At 40.4% G+C, this 22,634-nt stretch overlaps 1 protein-coding gene across 5 annotated transcripts in view; it reads right to left on the bottom strand.

Moving 5' to 3' along the window:
• Nucleotides 1-6: 6 nt before the first annotated feature.
• The window catches only part of map4k2 (mitogen-activated protein kinase kinase kinase kinase 2), a 39,672-nt gene continuing 17,044 nt past the window's right edge, over nt 7-22,634 (bottom strand). The window contains exons 9-32 of one of the 5 annotated variants that reach the window (XM_035675501.1): nt 21,949-22,080; nt 21,694-21,756; nt 21,522-21,603; nt 20,939-21,055; nt 20,738-20,816; nt 15,902-15,960; nt 15,757-15,806; nt 14,248-14,286; nt 13,810-13,843; nt 6,104-6,260; nt 5,803-5,969; nt 5,567-5,608; nt 3,508-3,592; nt 3,280-3,359; nt 3,058-3,118; nt 2,857-2,980; nt 2,688-2,746; nt 2,503-2,606; nt 1,771-1,948; nt 1,613-1,681; nt 1,436-1,522; nt 1,285-1,355; nt 1,138-1,193; nt 7-446 (exon numbers count right to left, since the gene is read on the bottom strand). In XM_035675501.1, coding sequence (XP_035531394.1) covers nt 359-446; nt 1,138-1,193; nt 1,285-1,355; nt 1,436-1,522; nt 1,613-1,681; nt 1,771-1,948; nt 2,503-2,606; nt 2,688-2,746; nt 2,857-2,980; nt 3,058-3,118; nt 3,280-3,359; nt 3,508-3,592; nt 5,567-5,608; nt 5,803-5,969; nt 6,104-6,260; nt 13,810-13,843; nt 14,248-14,286; nt 15,757-15,806; nt 15,902-15,960; nt 20,738-20,816; nt 20,939-21,055; nt 21,522-21,603; nt 21,694-21,756; nt 21,949-22,080 — 2,083 coding nt within the window. In that variant the 3' untranslated portion in view covers nt 7-358. Of the gene's footprint in view, nt 447-1,137; nt 1,194-1,284; nt 1,356-1,435; nt 1,523-1,612; nt 1,682-1,770; nt 1,949-2,502; nt 2,607-2,687; nt 2,747-2,856; nt 2,981-3,057; nt 3,119-3,279; nt 3,360-3,507; nt 3,593-5,566; nt 5,609-5,802; nt 5,970-6,103; nt 6,261-13,809; nt 13,844-14,247; nt 14,287-15,756; nt 15,810-15,901; nt 15,961-20,737; nt 20,817-20,938; nt 21,056-21,521; nt 21,604-21,693; nt 21,757-21,948; nt 22,081-22,634 lie in introns of all 5 variants that reach the window. The other 4 variants (XM_035675500.1, XM_035675503.1, XM_035675502.1 and 1 more) reach the window with 4 other exon arrangements.

Genomic DNA, 22,634 nt, shown 5'->3' with positions numbered 1-22,634 from the left:
TTTATTCATACTCAGCTGTGTTTGCAGCTTGACCAAATGTTCTGGTTCCAGAAACTGACAAAGACGGCAGCAAATAATAAATCAAAATAAAAGCTTGGAAACATCAGTTCAGAAACAGTCTAGATCTTCCAGCAGTAGATCTTCTCTGCTGTAGTCACACTGTGAATCAGGCTGTTAATAGTTTTTACATTGCAGCTTTATTTGGCAAACCCAACTCTCTTAGCATGCTGATAAGTCTCTCTTAGACATTTGAGTTGGTATGTTCATTTGGTGCTGGTGTCTGCTACAGTTCCAGTCAAATAGAACCCATAGAACAGGTCTTGCAGTTTTCTTCAGTGTGAGCTCTGAAGATTTTCTCTCAGTAGCTGCTTTCGTGTCCAGTCAGGATGTAGAGGTTGCTCAGTGCTGAGGGGTCATCAGTTGGTGTGCTCTGAAGGATGATGTCCCTGTAAAAGGACAAAATCTCACAGCTCATCCAGGGTGCACGAATCAAACACAACCAAGAAATTCAGAGCTGGCCCAAAGCTTGTGATTGAGCCTACACTTTGCCTACTATGGCTAGATTTTACCTTCAAAAACTGTCGCACCATGACAGTAAAATAACCATCAACTCTAAATAGGTTAAATACTGTTTCTGTAACAGTAAAACACTGTTTAAAATGAATTTATACAGAATAAAGTCGTTTTTTTTTATATCACAGCCTCTAAATAACAGAAAACTATTGTCATATCTCATGACAAAAACCTTTTTTATACAGCCTTCATATAGTATTTTCATATGACAAAACTGTTTCTTCTGATGGTAAAAACTACTACTAAAATATGGAATAAAGCTCCAACTTAAAATCAACAGTACTAGTATCATTTTACCTCAGTAGTAGAATTTTTTTTATTATGGTACAGTTCTGGCAACCACAGCGGCCAGTTTTTTAACCGTAAAAATATATATATATTTTTTTTTTTTACAGTGAATGAGGTTGTGGAAACACTAGGCTCCACATGGACTGCTAGAATCAACATACAATAGAAGTTCTTTGTAGGGGATTCAAATATTAGCTTATTTCTTTACTACTGCTATTAGTGATATTGCTTCACCAGTGGATGATGCTGATATTGTCCAATTAGCGGTTAACATACCTGTTTGTTCCCAAAACCCTGAAAACTCGACTCTCATCTGTAATTTCTTGAGTCACCTGCAGATAAAGATGAACACACGGTGCATGCATGAATTTGACTGAAAACAAACACACAACATCAGCTGACATGCATCTCGTAGATAATCACCTCATTGGAATGGAAACTCTTCCCTTTCAGGCCGTGCTTCCAGAAAACCAGCGCACTGTCCTGTAAGCAGACTGTCAGAACACACCATGTCACTCAACTGTCAGCGGTAACATCAAGACTCATTCACTGTTTTTCATGGGGTTGATTTTACCTAGAGTTTCAATTGGGAAGTCAAAGACCATTTCAGCTGCCAGCTCTTTGGATGGAAGCCCCCGAAGGTTCACAATCTTAACAGTTTCTGTCCAGTGAGGATCAAGATTGAGACAATGAATCAGTACGCGAGACGGCAGGAGGATGTAGAATATGTGCTGAGATGGAAGTGACTTACTTTCTAACACGATAAGGACAGTGTCTCTGTCAAGCTGGGTTACCTGCGCTGCCCTGAGTGCTCCACTGTCTGCACAGAAACAAAGAAGAGGATTTAGTTGAAGGTTAAAGCGGAGCTCTGTAAACAGGCAGTGGAGACACAGTGGAGACACATCCTACCTGGAGCTGAAATAGGAGTGCTGTTCAGCTCTATGATGTCAAACTTGAGCTGTTGGCTGATTGGGCCTTTCCCGTTACTACAGTCCCTCACGCCGACGCACAGCTGGGGAAACTCGTCCGTCACCAACACCAGAAGCTCAAAGATTGGCAGAGAGTCTGGTAGTTTAATCGCTATCTGCTGCAGGTCAAACAGACGGCGACATAAGAAGAAGAGTCAGGTTATATGATTCTATGGATGCGACTAATTTAGGGTTTTAAAGAAAGATGATGGCATTTTTAGATAAAAATTCAATGTATTACCAGGAATCTTTTCTGAATCAATAGACCTTTTTCACAGGAGCCATTTTGATGTGAAATAGTAGGGTAAATACAGGTGTTACCATTGATACTAATTAAGGTTTACTGTAGCAGAGTCTTTCCAGTGAGCACAACAGCTGCACCCTGATTCTGTTTGACCGAATGGAACAGAACCTTAATTAGTATTGTTGGTACTTTTGTTTACCTTACTGTTTCATGTCAAAATGGCTGCTGTGTAAGTAAATTTTGTAAATATAAGGTGAAAAAGCTCAGATTTAAGTGCAGCCCAAACTGTGATAAATTGGAATGTGCTGTCAATTTACTGTCAAAACTAAACTAATCTGACCAGGAGGGAGGGATGAGTTTCCATGGTAACCCAGGTTAGACTTCTTTAGAGTTCCTTCATGAAACAGAATAAAATATGTCTTTACCAACCTTTAGATGCATGAACTTCTGCAGAGGCTCATACCACAACAGTAGAACCAGGCCAGATGGAACCGCCCCACATAGAAATGTACTGTCTGTGTATGGGTTTCTAGCTGAGAGAGAGAACAAAGAGGTTCAGTTGAGGTGACTGAATAAACATATAAAGCATATAGAGTAATCTCTACATCACTTACCTACACTACACCTCCTACAGCCTTTAGTGTCAGGAATCTTCACAGATATGGCAAACTTCCTGTAGATTGAGAGAGAACACACAGTTCAGTAAGAATAAAAAGAATGGCACTTACTACTACTGCTCCTACACTTCTACCGTTACTCCAATAACTCCAGGTCCGGTCCTACCTGGGGTTGATCCTCTCAGTGAAGCGGTTGGTGCTGAGGGACAGACTGCTGTGTTTCTTCTGCAGATGTCCTCTCTGTTCGAACAGAGCCGTCAGACTGTGGGAGTAAAGCTGGGAGGACTTCCCTGCAGGATGGAGGTACTTTCTTAGAGCAGCAGATAATATACAGCACTTTGTGTTCTCATTCGGCGAGATTTGTTACCTGAGACAGACATCAGCACATTGTTCATAACGTACAGCCACGTACATCGCTGGGGAAGCAACTGTGGGAAGAGACAATTCCTTTGAGTTCATATTTACCAGGTCTGCACACCCCAGCTCAGCTATCATTTCAGTCATCCACTCATATCTCCAGTTTGGGTGATTGTAGTGCATTGTGTCGCAGCACTATAATGGTAAATGCATGGATCAGTCCTTTTCTTACCTTCTCAAGTGTATCTTCATGAAGCTCATTAAGGTTGAGTGTGTAGATGCCTTCCTCTGCCCCCAGAATTAGGTACTGATCTAAGTAGGAAAAGTGTTTGTTTAAGGGAAATGGAAAAATATTCCTGCACCATAACATAAATATGGGGCAATGATATTGTTTTTACTTGTACAATTCATGATAGTTAAAGCAAAAGCTATATGTATTAGGGAGACGTTATTGTCTTACCTCTTGTCTTGGGTAAAATCCAGGTGACAGCACAGTGGATTTTAAGAGGACAGCCATTGAAGACTTTGGAGAAGCAGGCTCCCATCTACAGAAGCAGCACAGCAACTGAGTCACTAATGATCTGACATGGCTACAGTGACCCTTCAAAAACAGCATGTATTGTTATCACAATAATAACTTGCACTGGGCACATTAATGACTCCAAATGCCAGCAAGCAGTAACTGAGTGTTGAGGTTTCCAAAGATACCAAATTAGGGGTGTCGATACATAAATAATAGTGATTTTTAAAAATGAAATATTGATTATGGTGTTAGTAATACACATAATAATGTGTAAATGATGCAGTGTCTCTTAAATCATTTCTGTTTCTTTCTGTTCCTGCTTTGTGGTTCTCACTCCAAGTAATGTACTTTAATGCTGGTTGCCAGTTTTACAGTTGAGCAAGCCTCGGTCAGAACTTCCTGTACCTTTCCTGTACTTAGATATGCTATGTGCTAGGCTAATCTATGTTGAAAAGATAGATAAATTTTGAAGATGGTTAAATGACAAAAGCGACATATAGTTACATCTTAAAGGTCCAGTGTGTAGGATTGATTGGCATCTTGCGGTGTAGTTGCAGACTGAAATTCACTTTCACTCTGTCCTTCCATGAGTGTAGGAGAATCTATGGTGGCCGACAAATGTGAGAAAAACGCCTCCCAAATGTTACACACTCGACCTTTAAGCTAGTTAATGTTAGCAAAACATCAACAACAACAGCTAACTAGATAACTAACAAGTGGTGTAAATTAGCTACTGAGCTAACACTTGCTAACATTAGCTAGCTAATTTAAGATGCGACTATATCTTAAACCTATCTCAAACTTTGGTTGTCTTTTCACAACATAGACAAGCCTAGCACACATCATACTTAAGCAAAAGGAAGCCACTTTATTTTTCCCAGGATGGCAAAGTCATGACACGCCCCTACTCTGCCTCTGATTGGTTAGTTCTTGTTGTCTTCATTGGTTAGGTTTAGGCATGAGGAGTGAGACTGGTTAGAGTTGGGGTAAGAATGTCAGGGTCAGCCAGTCAGAGGCAGAGTAGGGCGAGTCATGACCTTGCCTCGGTTCTGACCATTGACAATATATATATAATGGACAAAGCTTCTGGGTCTGAAAAGTGAAGCCAATGCAGAACTGCCTTAAACCTGCATTCTATGCAAAGGCCAGCAGGGGGAGCTCCATTGGCTGCAATTACACACCTAAACCATTCACTCTAATGGAAAATGAGCCGAATTCTCACTTCTTTTATGAGCTCAGTAAACAGTTTCCTAACAAATTTATGATCTCACTCGTTAGTTTCAGTCTTCTACCATACAGCATGTTTATTTAGTAAATTATAGATTAAAATAGATGATAAAGCCACGTATGCTTTTGGGCGTGGCTACCTTGTGATTGAGAGGTCATTCTCAGTGAGTCTGTCCAGCTCAATGCACCAAACTCAGATCAAACTGTCAAACTAGGCAGAGCTGATCAAATATGAAGCTAGATTCTGTTACTGCGTTGTCTATAACTCACCTAAATTTATTTCAGAAACATATTTTAGTGTAGTGTTTAGCTGTAATACAAGCTTGTGTGTGACCAGGTGAGCCGCCATTGTTTTCCTACTACGGATGAGTCAAAAGTAAGCAGCCAATGAGTGGAGCTCCACTCGCAGTACGTCATCTCTGCTGGCTCTGTTTAACTGTCATGGCAACGACCAAAATGCAGAACTCGAGGCTTCAAAACAATACTCCACAAACCAATGGGTCACGTCACGATAGGTTCACACTTGGTTCTGACAGAGGCTTGTTAAACTGTTGGAGCACTGAGCAGAAAGGGGCGGGACTTAGGAAGTATAAAAAAAGACAAAAAGAGACCCAATAAAAGTTAAAAATGAATTTGACTGACGGAAATTAAAATTTAAAACTGTTCCTAGTGCAGCTCCTATCATAACGAGTAAGGAAGCTAATTTTGTTAGTGATTGCCATTGGTCTGCTTTTATTGTAGGTCACATGCTGTTAGATTTCACACTTACATGGACTTGAGGGGTAGGAGGAAGTCCATGACAATCAGCCCTCTAGAAATGTCAAAGGTTACACATAACAAATCATAGGGGATGATAAAAACTGTACATGAGATGCATTACAAATCAACATCATGTTTGGCTGCATGACTTAAACAGACAGACATATTCATTAGGAAGTTATTAGGTTAGCAAATCACACAAGTTTACTGATGTTTGCTTGAGACAGACGTTTGGCTTTCACTCACAGAGTCCTCCGTATTTTTCCTCAGTGTGCTCCATTCAGGTGACAGTGGTGTCTCTCTTTTTGGAGAGGAAACAGTGTTAGCCTTCCTCTTCTCTGCTGTTACAGCGTCCCCCACGGGCAGACTGCAGCGCTGCCTGATATCCTGCGTGGCTGAGCACCTGGCCAACCCTTGTTAAACACAGGAGAGACAGTGAGAGGAAGTCCTTTTTGTCAGTCTTAACTGGGTCCTGGGTCAGTTTAAACTGACAGTTAAGAACTCGGACTCGACTGTGTGTGGGTGAGCTCTGAAAGGTTGTGAGTACCTGCAGCAGAGGTGGAGTCAGCAGCGATGGCAGTGTCGGGGCCCAGTGTACAGCTTGGTCTCAGGGTCAGGTCTCGGTCATCCGTGTTGGGAGTTAAAGAGCTGAAGGCTGGCAGAGAGGCTGTAGACGGGCTGAACAAACCACTCTTCCTACCTCCCTGAAAAACACCAGCAAAAACATTACTCACAGTGAAGGGGTCACATTTCAATATGTGATCTCAACCTGTGCGCCAATTGCATACTGTATATTAACACTAGTGTAAAATGTACACCATGCTCTAATGTGGACAGGTGTGGCTGTAGGGATGGTAAGGTCAGTATGTCTTGAATAGCTTAAAATTCACTGAATCCATTTTGCCCTGTAGAGACTTTGGACTTTGTCTAATGTCTTTGGGGGGGGGGGAGAAGTGCAGCAGGGTACAAATACACTGTTTTTATTAAGAGTATTTTTATATGGGGATTTACTAGAGTAGGTTTACATGATGATTTCAATTTAGTTCAAAATGTTCAAAAATGTTTCCTCATACTGTACATTGTTGCATCCAAATTTGGTTTGTCATCTTGTTTTGGGTGAACATCGAAGTACGAGTCGGGGAGGAAACCTGCAACACTTCTGTCTGTTTAAACAGATGATTGATGTACAACGGTTGAAACCAAGCAGCAATCTCTGTGGCTGCAAATAAAGTTAACACTGAAGTAACAAAAACTGCAGTTCCTCTAATGGCCACTTGAGGCTGGCTCCAGCAGTGAGTCAATCTCCATAAGGCCACATATTAAAATGTCCACCTTTACAGTAGAAGTGAACATGTTTTCTGCCTGGTACAAAAACTGTTCTGGTCTGTGTTGCTAATTTCCCCTTCCATGACAACTGTTCAGGGGTACATTTTTATACAACTGAATGATATTAAAGCTTAAAGTTAGGCATAATTAAGGGCATGGCCGCTTTACACCCTTGCAGGTAAATAAAAATTCCAAGTATTGATTATATATTGGGAGAAAATAACAATTAATCATCTCTCTACTAGATTGAACTTGCATCACTGGCTATATTTCAACTACAATTCATACTATTACTGCATCTCATAGAATTAGCTGCAGTAACTTTTTTGGCTGTAAATCAATTGACTTAAGTTATCAGAATGTAACTTGCAGTTTATGTAACAAAATCAATATTTTGTATGGATTATTATGTGACAGTGTATTTATACTTATATAAATTCATTAAAAATGTGCAATGGTTTTGCATGGCTTTAAAGAATAAAATATGTGTTTCACAGTATCCTTTTATTTTTATTATTATTTTATTATCCAGATCTGTATATCATATCACATAAAAAAAAAAGAAAATACATTTTTAATTTGATTGGAAGAGTACCAATTTGACACTGTCTTCGTGTTACCTGTAATTAGTATCAAAAAGATCTTTCCAGAAAACTTCTTAGGACAGGATAAGAAAATGAAAAATGTATAAAACATTACCAATGTTACACTGAAATACTTTATCTACATGATAATAATTCCTAGCATTAAAAATACACGGAGCCACCATGCTGCCCTCAATAACTAGGAAAGTTTTAAAGCACAGCAGCCATTTCTCACAGGTCTATGCACCTGACCTCCACCCAGTGACCAGGGGACATCAAGTGCATACTCTCTTTCTGCGTCAGGTGTTGTGCTAGAAAACCTTCACAGAGCGATTTAGCCCTTGTCATTGTTGGCACTGATGCAGCTGCAGACTGTCCTCTTCATCCAGCAGAAGAAGTGCTTGAAGCAATTCTTCTTCTCCTGCCTCTTCTTCTTTCCGGGGTATGTGCCATCTGAAAATTGAAAGCACATTAAATGCCTCAGCTGTCCTCGCTAAAATTAAAGTCCAGATTAAATGGTAATCAGAGTGCTATTTGTTTCCGCTTTTTTATGTATTTCTTGTGAAAACAGGCAGCTAGGAAGGGACTTGTCACAGCAGCCAAAAGCGCTGTGTGTTGTTCGTCCCCCTAGTCAAGCAGCTATAGTGGACAGAGAACAGCACAGCAAGACCAGGACTGAATGCACACTGAGGACAGTTTGATGACAAAGAAATACTGTACCAAGGGGCTAAGTCAGCTAACGTTAGCTGCACAAGCTAACTAGCTAACGGCAGTTCGCTTCTTGTAGCAACAAGTCCATCTGGAAACTCAATAAATCACATAGTATTGTTAAATAGGCATACAATATAACCAAGGATGCAATCTTAAAGGATTAAAATGACATTTTTCATTTCACCTGGACTTAAACAACAATATGAAAAAGCTTAATTCAGACAAAAGTGGAGATGAACATTTCCTACCAGATGTGGTGCTAGTGAGGTCCGAGTACTGCTCCATGCTCCATTCTCAGGTAAAAACAGAAACCTACCAGTCCTCAGCCTTGCTCTCCTTGGTCTCATCAGCCTGGGTGGTTCGTGGTTCGTCTGCCCCATCGGTTTCTGGTTCAGTTGTGTTGGCATCTATCCGAAGCATTACCTCGCATTGGTAGACCCTGTAGTTGGCCTTGGAAGGTGTGCCTTCTTTCCAGTACTCCTGAAAGAAGGTCAAGTATATTTCAGATACCTCTTAATAACTGATTTAACCTTTAGAAAATGTTGTATCTGAGGGATTATTTTTGGTCTTTGTGTACCTTCAGTCTCCAGTGACCGATCAACTACGAGTCGTATCTGACGACAAAACACAGCATCACATCAAGGTATGCAACAGGAAGCTTCTTATTTATTTATGGCTGCTTTCATGGTGAAAACAATATTTATAATAAACTTTAAAAATTACTTCCATGGTGTTTTTAAAAGGTACCCTGTGGAGTTCTGACCTCCTAAAGCAACAGTGGGGCTGAGTTTCAAACCTCAATACTTTCTGGTATCAACTGAAATGTGTTTGTAACACAATGAGTAAATTTCAAATGATATGAATAATAGAGCATTGTTTTTTTAGTGGGCTCCCATTTTGTTTGTCATGCTGCTGAGATAAGTGCTAGTAGCAGTACTAGATCTTATGAGGAAACGAAAAAGGAGGCAGTAAATAACTTACTTACTTATTCAGAGAATGGAGCAATGCTGACAGCTCTTTGTCTTCAGTGTTGTGTCTAATGCTCACTGTATCCATACCTGTGGGACTACACTCCTGACTTCCTTTAAATCCAGAGGGGTAAAGTCCCTGTCGATGAACATGTATTCCCTCAGAGTCACATCCAGCATCTTAAAGGCCAGAGCAGCTCTCCTGTCCGTCAGCGTGAGAAAGTCAATAAATCTGACAATGTTGTAGTTGTCCAGGTTCTTCCACATGAGGAAATTCAGTAGATTCAACTGGAGATAACACAGTACATGACACGTGTGAGGCTTACTTGTTGACACATAGTTGGTTGTAACTTTCTGATATTAAGATAAAAGCAATATAAAACATGCTGATGAATAAAGGGACCTACTTCATTTCTGAAGCTGATTTCTGAGAGACCTTTACAGCAATAGTCTCGTTGGTATCCTTTTTGATGCATTTGATCACAGCTCCAAAGTGATGGCAAAGCCCATCAAACAGAAATTAACACATTCATACACATTCATACAACGATGCACATCATGGGAGCAATTCAGGGTTCAGTATCTTGCTCAAGGATACTTCGACATGTCTGCAGGAGGAGCTAGGGATCGAACCAACAACCTTCCGATTAGGGGACGACCCGCTCTGCCTCCACAGCCGCCCTCTTCTGTATAAAAGATGTATACATACATTACAAATGGCTGTGCATGCTAAGTTTGAAATTAATTTTCAAACTCATTCCATAAATATTAATGTGTTGACACAAAATGTAACATAACAAATTTAGGCTATTAAAAGTCAGCATTCAGTTGTGTTAATTTACTGCTCAATCATAGCTATAAATGCTCCAACAATTCACTGTACAAACATTGGAGCTAGATATATTTGCAGAGCTGAAATGTAAGCTACATTTGTATTTGACACACACATATAGATTCAGTGTAAATTACATTACACACATGTATAAACAGCAGTCAAACTGAGCATTAACAATGCTTCACCTTAGACATCTCACACACTACTCTACATTAGGGAGCAACAAACAGTAGCTTACCTATATCACTTAAGGTCTTGGTTGGATTCGTCGAGAGGCTGATTTAGTTTGAGATTCAAACTCTTCTTCTCGTCCACTTGTAAAAAGTAAATGAGAGACTGGTACACAGCCAAGCTTCATGTTTTACATGGCTTCTGGAATATCTGTGTACGTGGTTCCATGGTTCCGAATGTGAGCCATTTATTATATCATTCACCACTGCACTGGAGTACAGTTTTATAATGATTTTTGGTTCAACTCAGTTGTTGGAGAATGTTCTCAACCTATAAGGAGCATATACTGCTTCAACTGATCTGACCAGGTTAATCCTCACATTGGAGATAATAGGAATACCAGGGAGTGACAAAATAGTATGTGTTAACAGGTAAAAACTTACAGCTGGACATTTTTTTAATTTTAAGTAAAAAAAAAACGTATGTGTCCTGTATATCCAAAACTGGGGATACAAGGTTTTCAGCTTACAGTGAAACCAAAATCCACTCATTACTATAAGTACTTTTACATTTAGCACTGAATTGCTCTAACATTTACTTTAGTAACATTTAATTTACCATTAAGTCATTTTTCAGCATTATAGCCAAGGAGGAAGCAAAGGACTTCTTTCACTAAATGTCCACACACAATAACACATTCAATCTGTCGATTGAGTGACATGCTTTTTCCCTCTAATAGATTAAAAGAATTGTAAAAAAAAGTAACTGGGTTGATGGTGAAGGATGAATGCAATTAGACACAAAATCCCTAGCATGGTCTTTTTAGCTAGCAGTGCATAGCTAGCAGGTCAGCTAGCTAGCTAGCTAATAAGACACACCACACTTGGCTTTTCTTGCCAAGACACGCCCTGTGAAGCATTCACCTACTAGTATTGGTCAGGCAGTCCATGCTTGTCAGGTGACATACAGAGTGCTATTAAAAAAGCTTCATAGGGGCACCCGGTTAGCTCAGTGGGTAGAGCTGGTGAACCATGTACCGAGGCTGAGTCCTTGCTGCAGCGGTCCAGGGTTTGAATCCGACCTGCAGCCCTTTGCTGTGTGTCATCCCCTCTCTCTGCCCCCCTTACCTGTCTGTCTTCAACTGTCCTATCAAATAAAGGAAATAAAAGCCCCAAAAAAATATTTAAAAAAAAAAGCTTTATATGTAGTACAAATTCCAAATCTAGCTAAGGAATAGTGGTGGATAAATGTGTTAATCACAGGACCAGAACCTGGGAGACTGTGTTCAAATCCCCTGTGACACAGTTTTTTTACTTGACTTTTTTCATTTTTTGCAGTTGCAGTTTTGTTAAATATCATTTCAACATAATCATTTGTATTAAAATAGACCATTTCACAACATGAACTACATCTCAGAAAGCTTTTCTGGCAAGCATGGGCTCCTGGCTAATCCTAGTGCTTAAATGCTAAACAGGACCTGTCTTGCCATGAAAAGCAAAGATATTTATAATAACGCGTGCCTGTGATTCTAGACCTTTCAAAAATGTAAACTGTTGTTGTTCCCAGTCTGTAACTGGTTACCACAGTTTGCAGACATGAGGATCCACAGAGCCACAGGCTGGTCTCTCTGACATTCTAGCACGATTCGTATGCGCTTTAGTTCTAGGTGTGTGTCTAATATATGTTGATAATGGTTTTTCTGGTGTTTTGGGAAAAGATTGTACTCGTGTAAGTTGGAGCTGATGAAAATACTGCAGAACACTTGAAGTACCTAAATGGTCAGGTTGTTTATGTCGGTTTGAAATGCAGCTTCGTGTTTTAGTGCTAAAGTCATTTAAAAAATTGCTACAACGCCCACGGTTTGATTTCTACCAGGGACCTTTATTGTCACTCTCCCCCCTTCTGTCCCAATATTTGCCCCTCTGTCGGTTTTCAAAAAATGTAAAGAAAAAATAATTTAAAAAAACACGTAAATAATGTATCTGATCAAGCTTATAGAATAATGGCACCTTTTGAGCAAAGAAAAAATATTTTTGCTGGCACATAAATGACATTTTGTAAAGAAATTATCACAAAACTACGGAAGCCGAGAACGGCCATGGATTTTTATTTTTTTATGCACAGTTATCTCGTGATAACGACTTATTCTTACTTAACCCTTCATATATCCGTCGAGATACAAGCGCTCTTCGGGTTTATTCTCAGGATACAACGATCGTTATCTTCCGTGATACACGAATCTACATTAATAAGTTCATTCTCTTCTCATCCAAAGGCCTAATCGCGCTGCCAACGCACACGGCTTCTCCCCGTACCTTACGGCTCGGCCTTACAGCCTCAGCCAGTGGTACCGGACCATCTATCGCATTAGTTTAAGATCAAGACGAACACGACATCTATTGGAATTATTCGTGTATCTCGGAGAAAACAAACCTTGTTATCCTCGAGATACCACACACTTTGGTACAGAGCATGGCCACGAACGGCTTCATCCGTAGCCACTGGCTGTAGCTGTAAGGCTAAACGGATCATACACTTTACGTTAGTTCGTTTACATTGAACCTTGATCGGGAAGCCGCGCACGCCCTCTCATCGCAAGGTTTGCAGATCAACGACAGAACACATTATTCAATTTAATTAGTTACTCTCGCGAGAAAACGATCTTTGTTATATCGAGATAACGAAATAATAAGTCGTTATCACGATATAACAGTGCAGAAAAAAAAAAAAAATCCATGGCCGTTCTCGGCTTTCGTACAAAACAGATAATTTAAACAAAATCTATCTGCACAACTGCAACTATTCTGTCTTTGTTTATTCTTCAACATGCTAAGCTAACTTGAGCGCACTGTGCAGGGATGTTGAAAGAGGGTAAATGAGTAAAAAAAAAAAAGGAGTGAGAGAGCTTATTAAATTACCATGTTATAAGTACTCGGGTATCTGATTAGATGTTTTTTTTTCTTTCTTCTTTAAAACTCAACATTTTTAAATTTGAGTTTACTAAGACGTTTAAACTTAAGTTAGGTTTCTTTTTCAGAAATAAGATTAAGTTAGGTTTATTTTTCAGAAATAAGATAAAGTTAGGTTTATTTTTCAGAAATAAGCAGAGCCTCTCTTCAAGCTGTAGGTTACAGATTGTACAGGCAACATTTTTATCAGTGCTGGACTATGCAGCTGTACTTTACATGAATGTTACTGCCCATACCATCAAGCCCTTGAAAGCTATATATCACAGTTTTCTTAGATGTATTACAGGTGACAGACCCACCATTGCATTGTCTTAACACTCAAAAGGAACAACACTGTTTTGATTGTATTTACACAGCCATCCCTATTAAGTTACCATTTTCTTCATAATCACTTCTAAGATTTAGAAAAATTGAATAAATGGATAATTTGTGGATAATAAATTATAAAAATGTATACATCTTAGGCTCATTTTGAATAATGTTTTATATAAAGAATGCTCCTGTTTTTCTTAATATGTCTGCTTGGGTAAATGGACCTGTACTTGTATAGCGCCTTTCTACTCTTCCAACCACTCAAAGCGCTTTTTTAGACTACAGCCACATTTACCCTTTCATACCTTTCCATACTCGAACCTACAGTATGCAATTGGAACACAGCTTCAGTTTTTGGTTGTATAGTTATTACTCACGTCAGTAGATGGCGCCCTTTTAATGGTCAAACTCCTGAAAGACAAAGCAGCAACAGTGTCCTGATCAGGCTCTAAGTCATCTGATGAGATCCAAATCAAGCATCACAACAACAAGCTGGACAACAAAGGTAGATGCTAAAGAAGCTAAGGGCAGGCTAAGAGCAGCACAAAAACAAATATCCGGAGGCAACACCACAACAAAAAGCAAACAAAAAGCCAGTGGGTTTGTGCTAAATCACATCCAGCTCATGAAGAAGTACAGCGGGACTTTAAGGGTTTGGGATTAGTGGAGGGTAAACACAAACCCACTGATTATGCATTAGCTGATGTTCATTTCATTAAACAAAATCATCACAAGCAGTTTATTTCAGGTGAATTCATGTGGGATGGGGGGGACACTGCTGTTAGGGCAGGCTGGAGTTGATGGACATGGCCTACCTCAGCTGCAGAGCTTGCTCCACACATTCCAACAGGCTCCTGCAACAGGAAGACCTGGTGTTTATCTGACTACGGGCCTGAATGGCCCACAACAATGGGAGGGAAGGAACCAGAGGTGCACTACTATCGCTTTCTGAGGTCCGACAGTAGTGCTGATATTTGGACTGAGGCTCTAATGATCTAATCTACTACTGCTACTACTACTTTTCTTCTTATTGCTATTTATACCCCTACTATTATGAATATCAGTAATACTGGTATTAGTACAATTATTACATAACAATCAGCCTATTAAACCAGTCTAACTATAAAGGATCCATGCAGGTCAGACCAAGATGTTTCATTCTTTAAAACACTCTGAGGCTGGTGACGTAAAAATAACTTTTTGTCATATTCACTGAAACTTTCACTTTATCCTGACAGTAGAACATTAACAGATAATCTGTGAAAAAATCAGGTTCCTCTCTCCTAATGACATTTGCAAGAATCCACCGGCCTGAATGAAAACAACAATATAATATATATTTATGTATATATATGACAAAAAAGTCTTTTTTATAAAAATTACCTACTACCCACTTTCTGTCATTACAGATACACTTTCTCTGATTGTTATGGTGCCCAAAAGTGCCCCCAAATCCGCAATGGAAATTTGGTAAAAAGAGGTTTCATAGTTATCACACACACACACACACACACACAAATGGCTGTAAAACGATGAGTACATTTTTCTTACTGATGCTAACACTCTCATATAATAATTCAGTTCAGATTATGATAACACACTTTTTGTCCACCCCACTTTCAGGTAACCTCTTCAACTCTGCACTGACCAGTGCCTGAATTGGACCAAAAAAGGTGCCTGTAATTCAGAACAACCCTACCCATAAACGCAACATAACCCTAACCCAATTTGTATTTTTTATCCATTTAAACAAGGAAAGACAAGACAAATATCCAGGAGTCAGTAGCGATGAGTACCGACCCATTTCAGGCACTGGCGCTGACAAAATACATCCGTGGCCAACATTACTGTCTTTCAGAGGCTGTAGGAGGCTCAGTTTTAAAATTAGAGTAAAGATACTGGTATCTACTGGTAGATATTTTCAAAGGGTTCCCTTGACCTCTGAACTCAAGATATCTGAATGAAAATGGGTTCTATGGTTCAAGATGAGATTGAAAGGAAGTTGACATCTTCACTTCCTACTTTGAAACTCATTCTGGCACCACTGACTGCATCCACGCTCACTGATCCAAGTTCAGTTTTAGATGTCAACACAATTCACAAGCAGGGAGGAAATCTTTGGATTTGGGGGGTCCATTGGACACTGTTAAAAAATAATCAGAGTGTATTGCTGACAGAAGAGTGGAAGTTTTTCCATTGTTGTTCTCATTGTTGTTCTACTGATCGCTTCAAGGGCGGTATCCTGTACAGCTGTGACATCTTAACAGATAAAACCCATAATATTCTCAAATCAGAATGAAGGTGGAAGAGTAAAGAGGTCTTACGGTGAGTTGTCTTCCTCTCCAGACAGACACCAGTCATCGTCATAAGAGCCCTGCTGGAAGGGGAACCAAAACAGAACCTTTGCTCATATTCATTCATCAGTATACAGCACTGTCACAAAAATATCCTGCAGAAAAAATGCATTACCAAATCAGGATAAGGCTCCGTGACTTTCCTCAGCGGAGGCCCAAACTTCACTTGGTCAACTGCAGAGAAAACATGTTGAGAATGAAATGAATAAGGAAGCATTCACACACGATTGAGGGTTTTATCAGACTCAATGTGCTCCACCACAATCCAGGCTTTTTTCATGTTCACTATTGATGAGCACTCACTCTCAAGTGCATTGATTAGCCTTAATTTTAGCCAGACACCGGATGTACTCTGCAACCACACATTACCTATAATGTCAATCTAACCATGGTAGACTGGATTCTATAGCCCTGATCTCCTCATACAACAGCTGATAGCAACATGGCGACCGTACAATGACCATTCTGTTCACTTAATACCCGGACTATACTGTTAACACTACGTTCAAGCATTATTATTATAGCACCATTATCCCTTACAAAGGTTGCACTGACTTTCTACAATGTTTACAACACAATTCACACAGAAAAACTCTTAACATACAGTATATACACTGAAACCTTCAAGAACTTTTGAACTAAAAGCTTTTATCAGATCAGGGTTTTCTTGACAAATGTCAGCCAAGATTGACACTCATCATGTTATCGACATCCACACTTCTTATTGATTACACAGATCACACATTCTCCACATGAAGGCAACTTCAAAACTACTCGACAGATTTACATTTGCAAAGGATATAGTCTATTTTTTGGAGACTACCTGACCATTCCTTAAATGTCACCAGAAGGCCCGCATATTTCCATGTGTACAATATCAAAATCTAAAGGGCAGATAGCCTATATGACCACTCACATCCACTTGCATCTAGCATCACCATCAGGTCAAAATATCAACTTAGAACATAAGTTGATAAGCAGAGTGGCATTAAAAGCCTCTGAACCAACAGACTGATCTCCCCTTTCTGACGGAAGATGAAGGACGGTTGTGTTTGACGATTTTGCCAACAAAAAAAAAGTAAAGACACGTAGAACTCCATTTCCAGTTTAATTCTGCAGACAAGCTGTTAGATGTATCTTGTTTGGGCTTCTCTGTTGAAGTGACTGGGGTGTGATTGACAGGAGGAAGCAGGCCGTCATGTAACCACAGAGAACCTGAGCTATCGGTCGACAATCTGTCTTTGAAGCAGATGATGGGAAACTAGCAAACCAGAAAGCAGAAGCTGCTGTCTCGTCTCGGATCAGTTAGCTCTCTTTGCTAAATGCCTGCATCCATAGATTATCGTAATTTTAAAGTATAGAACTTGATATAAAAAGTCTTTGAGGTTCTTTACTGTTTGAAACTGAATATTAGTATGGCAGGGATAGAAAACCAGTTGCAAAATGTGTTGTGTAATGACCAAATACACAACTATTATTTATTTTGCATGTTTTTACTACTGCTTTGAATTTTCTTTCACCTTGCCAGCCGTCTGTGGTTTCACTTCAGTATGAAAATTAACTTGCAGAGACTTAAAACATGCTTGCAACAGAAATTCCATCACAGTGAAAATGGTCTTTTTTTTTGTCAAAGATCCATTGCTGTTGCAACATAGAAAAGTGATTGGTGGCAGCTGATTTGAAAGCTCACCACTGTATTACATTCGCTAGTGCTCCATATCATTGTTGCATTACTATTTCTGTGTTACCAGTTGCATTCTGCCAACTATTAGCTACCTTCTTTTGCCTGATATTTAACGTTATTTATTGCACTTTTTCCCCCCATAACCTTTTGAACCATTCTGGCTCCTGCTATTAACCTTGCGAGGCAGCTAGACTTGCGAGATCACGAGATCATGCGCAAACCCTTCTTGCCAGGCTTCGAACTATGCACTCAATGTCCTATCAGGGACTACTGGCAGCTACCGGTGTGGTTTAACGCTAGATGTGCTAGCCCCCAGGAGGAGCTCTGGGCTTTGAAGCCAATTTGACATAGTGGCCAAACCTTGTAATGACAGCAATGGTGTCCGTTACGTGATGCACACACACCCCAAAAGACAATTGCCCATAAGCTTACATTGTGAGTTTACAGGTTTTTTAAGCATCACAAACCAAAAAATCTGGGGAATTTTATACTTGCAAATTTAACTTTTTTGGCTTCATGCGCCACTGAGCAGCTTCCATAAGAATGACTTTAGCCCCGCCCCCAACACTGTATCCAGTTCTTCCTTAATACATCCATGGTGATGATGTGTGGGAGAAGTGACGAGAATGTTTGCTCGAAAACAACAATGGCGGCTGCTAAAGACGATAGCATAGATGCTGCTAGCATCAGTTACTGTACATCAGAACTGACCAGTATTCCTTCATTGAAAGAAGAGCAAAGAACAGCACTGAAGGCTTTTCTCCATGGAAAAGACTTTCTCACTCTTCTCCTACTGACTTCGGTAAGATTTTGCCTACATTCTATGGTTCGTTTAACTGACTGCAGTTCACCTATGATAGACGGTAATAAACAGATGTTTCATCCAATCACCTGCAAAGTATGTTTATTTTTAACTGATGTTTGCTTGGTTAAACAAAATATATATTCTTCAATTTTCTTTGTCTCAGTATGTTCTAGTTGTACGGCTGAGTGTCATTAGACATTTTCAGCCTTGCTTGCAGCATGGCTCTATGGGGAACAACATCAGTCTGCCAGTCAGGTGGTAAATGGTAAATGGACCTGTACTTGTATAGCGCCTTTCTAGTCTTCCTACCACTCAAAGCGCTTTTACACTACGTACCACATTCACCACAACATTACTCAGTGATGGCAAAGTCCATCGAACAGAAACTAACTCATTCATACACATTCACACACCAATGCACAGCATCGGGAGCAATTTGGGGTTTAGTATCTTGCTCAAGGATACTTTGCCGTGTGGCGGGAGGAGCCGGGGATCAAACCAACAACCTTCTGATTAGAGGACGATCCGCTCTGCGTGCCGTAATGACTTTGGTAATCCACTTAAATTTTCTGCTACCACCACCATGAGGTTGACATTTGTGGTCTTAAGTGAAATGTTTTACCAGCTGTTGGATGGATTTCAATTACATCTGGTACATACGTTCATGGTCCCCAGGGTATGAAACTCAATAACTTTGGCGATCCCCTGACGTTTCCTCTAGCGCCACCAGCATATCAAAGTTTTCACTTATCTTGAGAAATATCTTTAGAGCTTCTCAATGTCTGTAGCCTCTGCAGTAGTGTTAGTAACATCAGTAGCACTGTGTGCCTTCAAAGCACATATTGGTCAAAGTGAGGTGCAGGTGTTGAATGGGTTTTCGTATCTACGTCTAGCACGCGGTATGGTAAGGGAAGTTGAGGTCAGCGACACATTGATTTATGATATGGTACCGGGCAGACTGTGAAGCCAGACTATCACACTTGGGCCACAAGAAGCCTATTGGCAGTGCAGTGGTATGAAGTCACTCCAGCCAGTGTATAGAAGTACCACTGTCTGTCACACACTAGTGGCATGTTCTCAGTGCCATCCTCTGACGCAGCCTCCATCCCACATGTATGGACGGGTTACAGGACGAGGGCAGCCATCAGCAGGCTGACTGAGAGGCTTTTGTCCTCTTTCATCTTATTGAGATTACAGCACTGAATACTGGGGGTCATAGTGGACAATGAGGCCACTCTTCAGCAAGTACAACCAGCGCACAGTATATTTAGACATGCATGCATCAACTGCACTTGCACATAAAAACGGCTGTCAGAAACTGTATTACTGTGCAATATTTAACAGTGTATGGAATATATATTTACTGGAATGATGAGCGTGGGTGTTGGTTTGCCTCCTACACTCCTTCCCACATAGATTAAATTGGTCTGGCCCATACACTCAGCCCTAATACAGCAGTGAATTATGGTCCAGATGTGGCAGAGACATGGCATAGCCATATCTCAGCCAACTATATGACCATAGGTATGTAGGACCAGACAAGTTTAATTTCATTCACTGTCTTTCTGTTGTGTACTTTATCAATCATGGAAAATTACAAGCAAATGATATAGACCAAAAAAGCACTGTATATAACTCCAGCTCTCAGATTGCTACATCCGTCACTGGTTTCTCAAAGAATCAACTTTAAAAAATCCTGTTGCTTGTTCATAAGTCCCTGAACGGTTTAGGTCCAATATACTTTAAATCTCCTGACCCAGTACAAACCTTGCAGACCTCTCAGGTCAGTTGGTTCTGGATTACTGGCTGTTGGCAAAGTCAAAACTAAGCATGGAAAACACTAGTTTCAAATGTGGAACAAATTGCCAGAAGACTTCAAATCCAAGCTATAGACTTACCTATTTACCACTGCTTTTAGTTGTCTTTGTTTAACCTGCACATAAAGAGAAATGTAGCTATGTGCTGGAACTATTTCTTGTCAATTCATCCGCCCTACAGTTCTGTGGCGCATCTCTGGCTACAGCTCATGATGCCAAATACAGTCAATGAGCACATCTTTTGGTTTTGTCCTCTGTACAGACACAATGGTACCAAACCTGCTGACCTCACTGTGCCGACAAAACTTTGGGAAACTGCGGCTATGGTCCGCCAACTGCCAAGGGATAGTTACAGCATGCAACTCCCCTAAAACCACAAGTCCATTCTTACATTTCTGTTGCACTATTCTTTTAGGAGGAATACTCCAGCATTTTGGAACGTATGCTTATTAACAATCTATCCCACAGCCAGTCAATAGTAGTTTCATCTCTGTGCGAGTACAGACAGGTCTGGGACATGTTTAGCCTAATGCACAGGCTGGAAAAACACAGCTTTCAACAACTCTAAATTTCTCAAAATTAAATCAGAATTTGTGTGTGTGTGTGTTTGTGTGGATGTGGATGAGGATGTGGGTGTGTCCTCACATTGTTCTTCAGACAGGGTCCTCTCTACAGGCAGGTGTTTCCCTGCTGACTGAATCTTGTCAGGAGCCACTTCCCCAACCTGTCAACAGATACATGACACACCAGCACAAACACTGAGTCTGACTTTAAAGCTTTACACTTCTTGATTAAATATCGGAACAGAGAATCTCCTCTGTCGGCCAGCTTCTCTGCGGCACTGACCTCCAGCTCGTTGTCGTCCATGCTGTGTGTGTGGCTGCTGTGGAGCTCAGGGTTGTTGGCCATGTCCAGCAGCTCAATGACCAGGTTACGGGTCAGCAGCTGCGTCACAAACGGATGCTGAAGGAACAAGTTACACATCATGACCTTGAGCAGTAATAGAAAACTAATATTGATGTCAGAGAAGCATACAAAATAATTTTTGAATCACCGCTAATATCTCTGATTTGGGGCTTTCTTACTATTATTACTGATTAATCTTTAGCCCTTATTTACTTTGTGTTATGGTTCAAAGTAAAGAACACAAACACTACTGCAAAAATGAAATGCTGTTCATATCCGTATAATGTATTCAGATTCAGATTACACTTCAATTCTACTGATTAGCACCCAGTGTGAATGCTCTGAAGTGTATGAATGTGAGGCTTTTATTTCTGCATGCTCTGGTGAAAGAGAATTCAACTTCTCAAAGGGTTAAAAATAGAACTCATTGCATTCATGAATAGTGCATATAATAGTGACTGTGTGAAGACGGATGGCTGGTTAACTGTCATTCATTACTGACTAACTATAAGAGCGGGCTAACCTGCAGCAGTGTCTCAGCTGAGGGCCTTTTACGAGGGTTTTTAATGAGAGCCATCTTCACAAAGCTCTGGAAACCCGCAGACCTGCAGTGAGAAGAAATGAACAGGAGAATGAAACATACATGAAGGAGATACTGATGAAGCTATATGCATGCTAGGAGGAGGTAAACTCACCACTTGGTTTTATCCTTTAGTCTTGGAGGCTGGAAGTTGCTCTTGGACATCAGCATCAGCGCTCTGAAACATTGTTTTAAATGTCACCGGGCTGGAAAATGTCTTAACTGTTTATAGGTAATGACTGCCCAAGAATAAAATACAAAGCAGGCAGCCAAAATGTTACAGAACAAGTCTCTTCTGTTTATGTCTCTGCTTTCACACCGTGCACAGTTCATTCAGTCTGTCTGTTCCCAGCTGTCTGTGCTGACTCACCTCATTGGGTGGAGGTCAAACATGGGCGGCTGGAGCTCAGCCAGCTCGATAGCAGTGATGCCGACGGCCCAGATATCACACAGGTGGTTGTACCCGCCCTTTTTCTCCACTGCAGCCACCTCTGGAGCCATCCTGGACAGATGAACCAGAGAAGAGGAGACAAAAGAGGAGAGGAGCATGAGATAAACACTCCTAAAAAGGACGTGGACACAGTATGTAGCAGACACCTAGCATCAACTAGACTTTGGGGTCCACCTCTGATATGACTTATCTTTATTTACTAATATTAATCAAGTTTTGGTAAAATTATTTTCTTTTTTAAAGTAATTTCCTAAAAGAGATGGTCACTGTAGTTTTTTTATCAAAGGTTACTCCAACAGGAGTAAAAAATGCAGTTGTTGGGTACTATCTAATGCGGCAGATGATTTGGTGCTCTAGTAAGTATTTGGGGCAGCAGGTTAGTGTATATGAGACAAAATAAACTACAGTGTGTGTGTTCATGGTAAAGGAGCATGTCACCCAGTGCAACAGTGTGGGTCATAGATGTGCTGTTAATAGTTTTTTGAACAACAATGGAGCGCTATGGCACAGAGAAAAAAGATATATATATACATGTTTACCATCCACTGTTTAGAGCTTGGTGCTTTTTAACTCTAGATTTGAACAAGATGAAGGATTTTAGTCAT

The sequence above is a fragment of the Morone saxatilis genome, unplaced genomic scaffold, assembly GCF_004916995.1.
Source record: "Morone saxatilis isolate NCDOM2014 unplaced genomic scaffold, NCSU_SB_2.0 Contig4, whole genome shotgun sequence".
Lineage (NCBI taxonomy): Eukaryota > Metazoa > Chordata > Actinopteri > Moronidae > Morone > Morone saxatilis.
The sequence above is the reverse complement of the archived record's forward strand: the minus strand, read 5'-3'. Positions and strand labels throughout refer to the sequence as shown.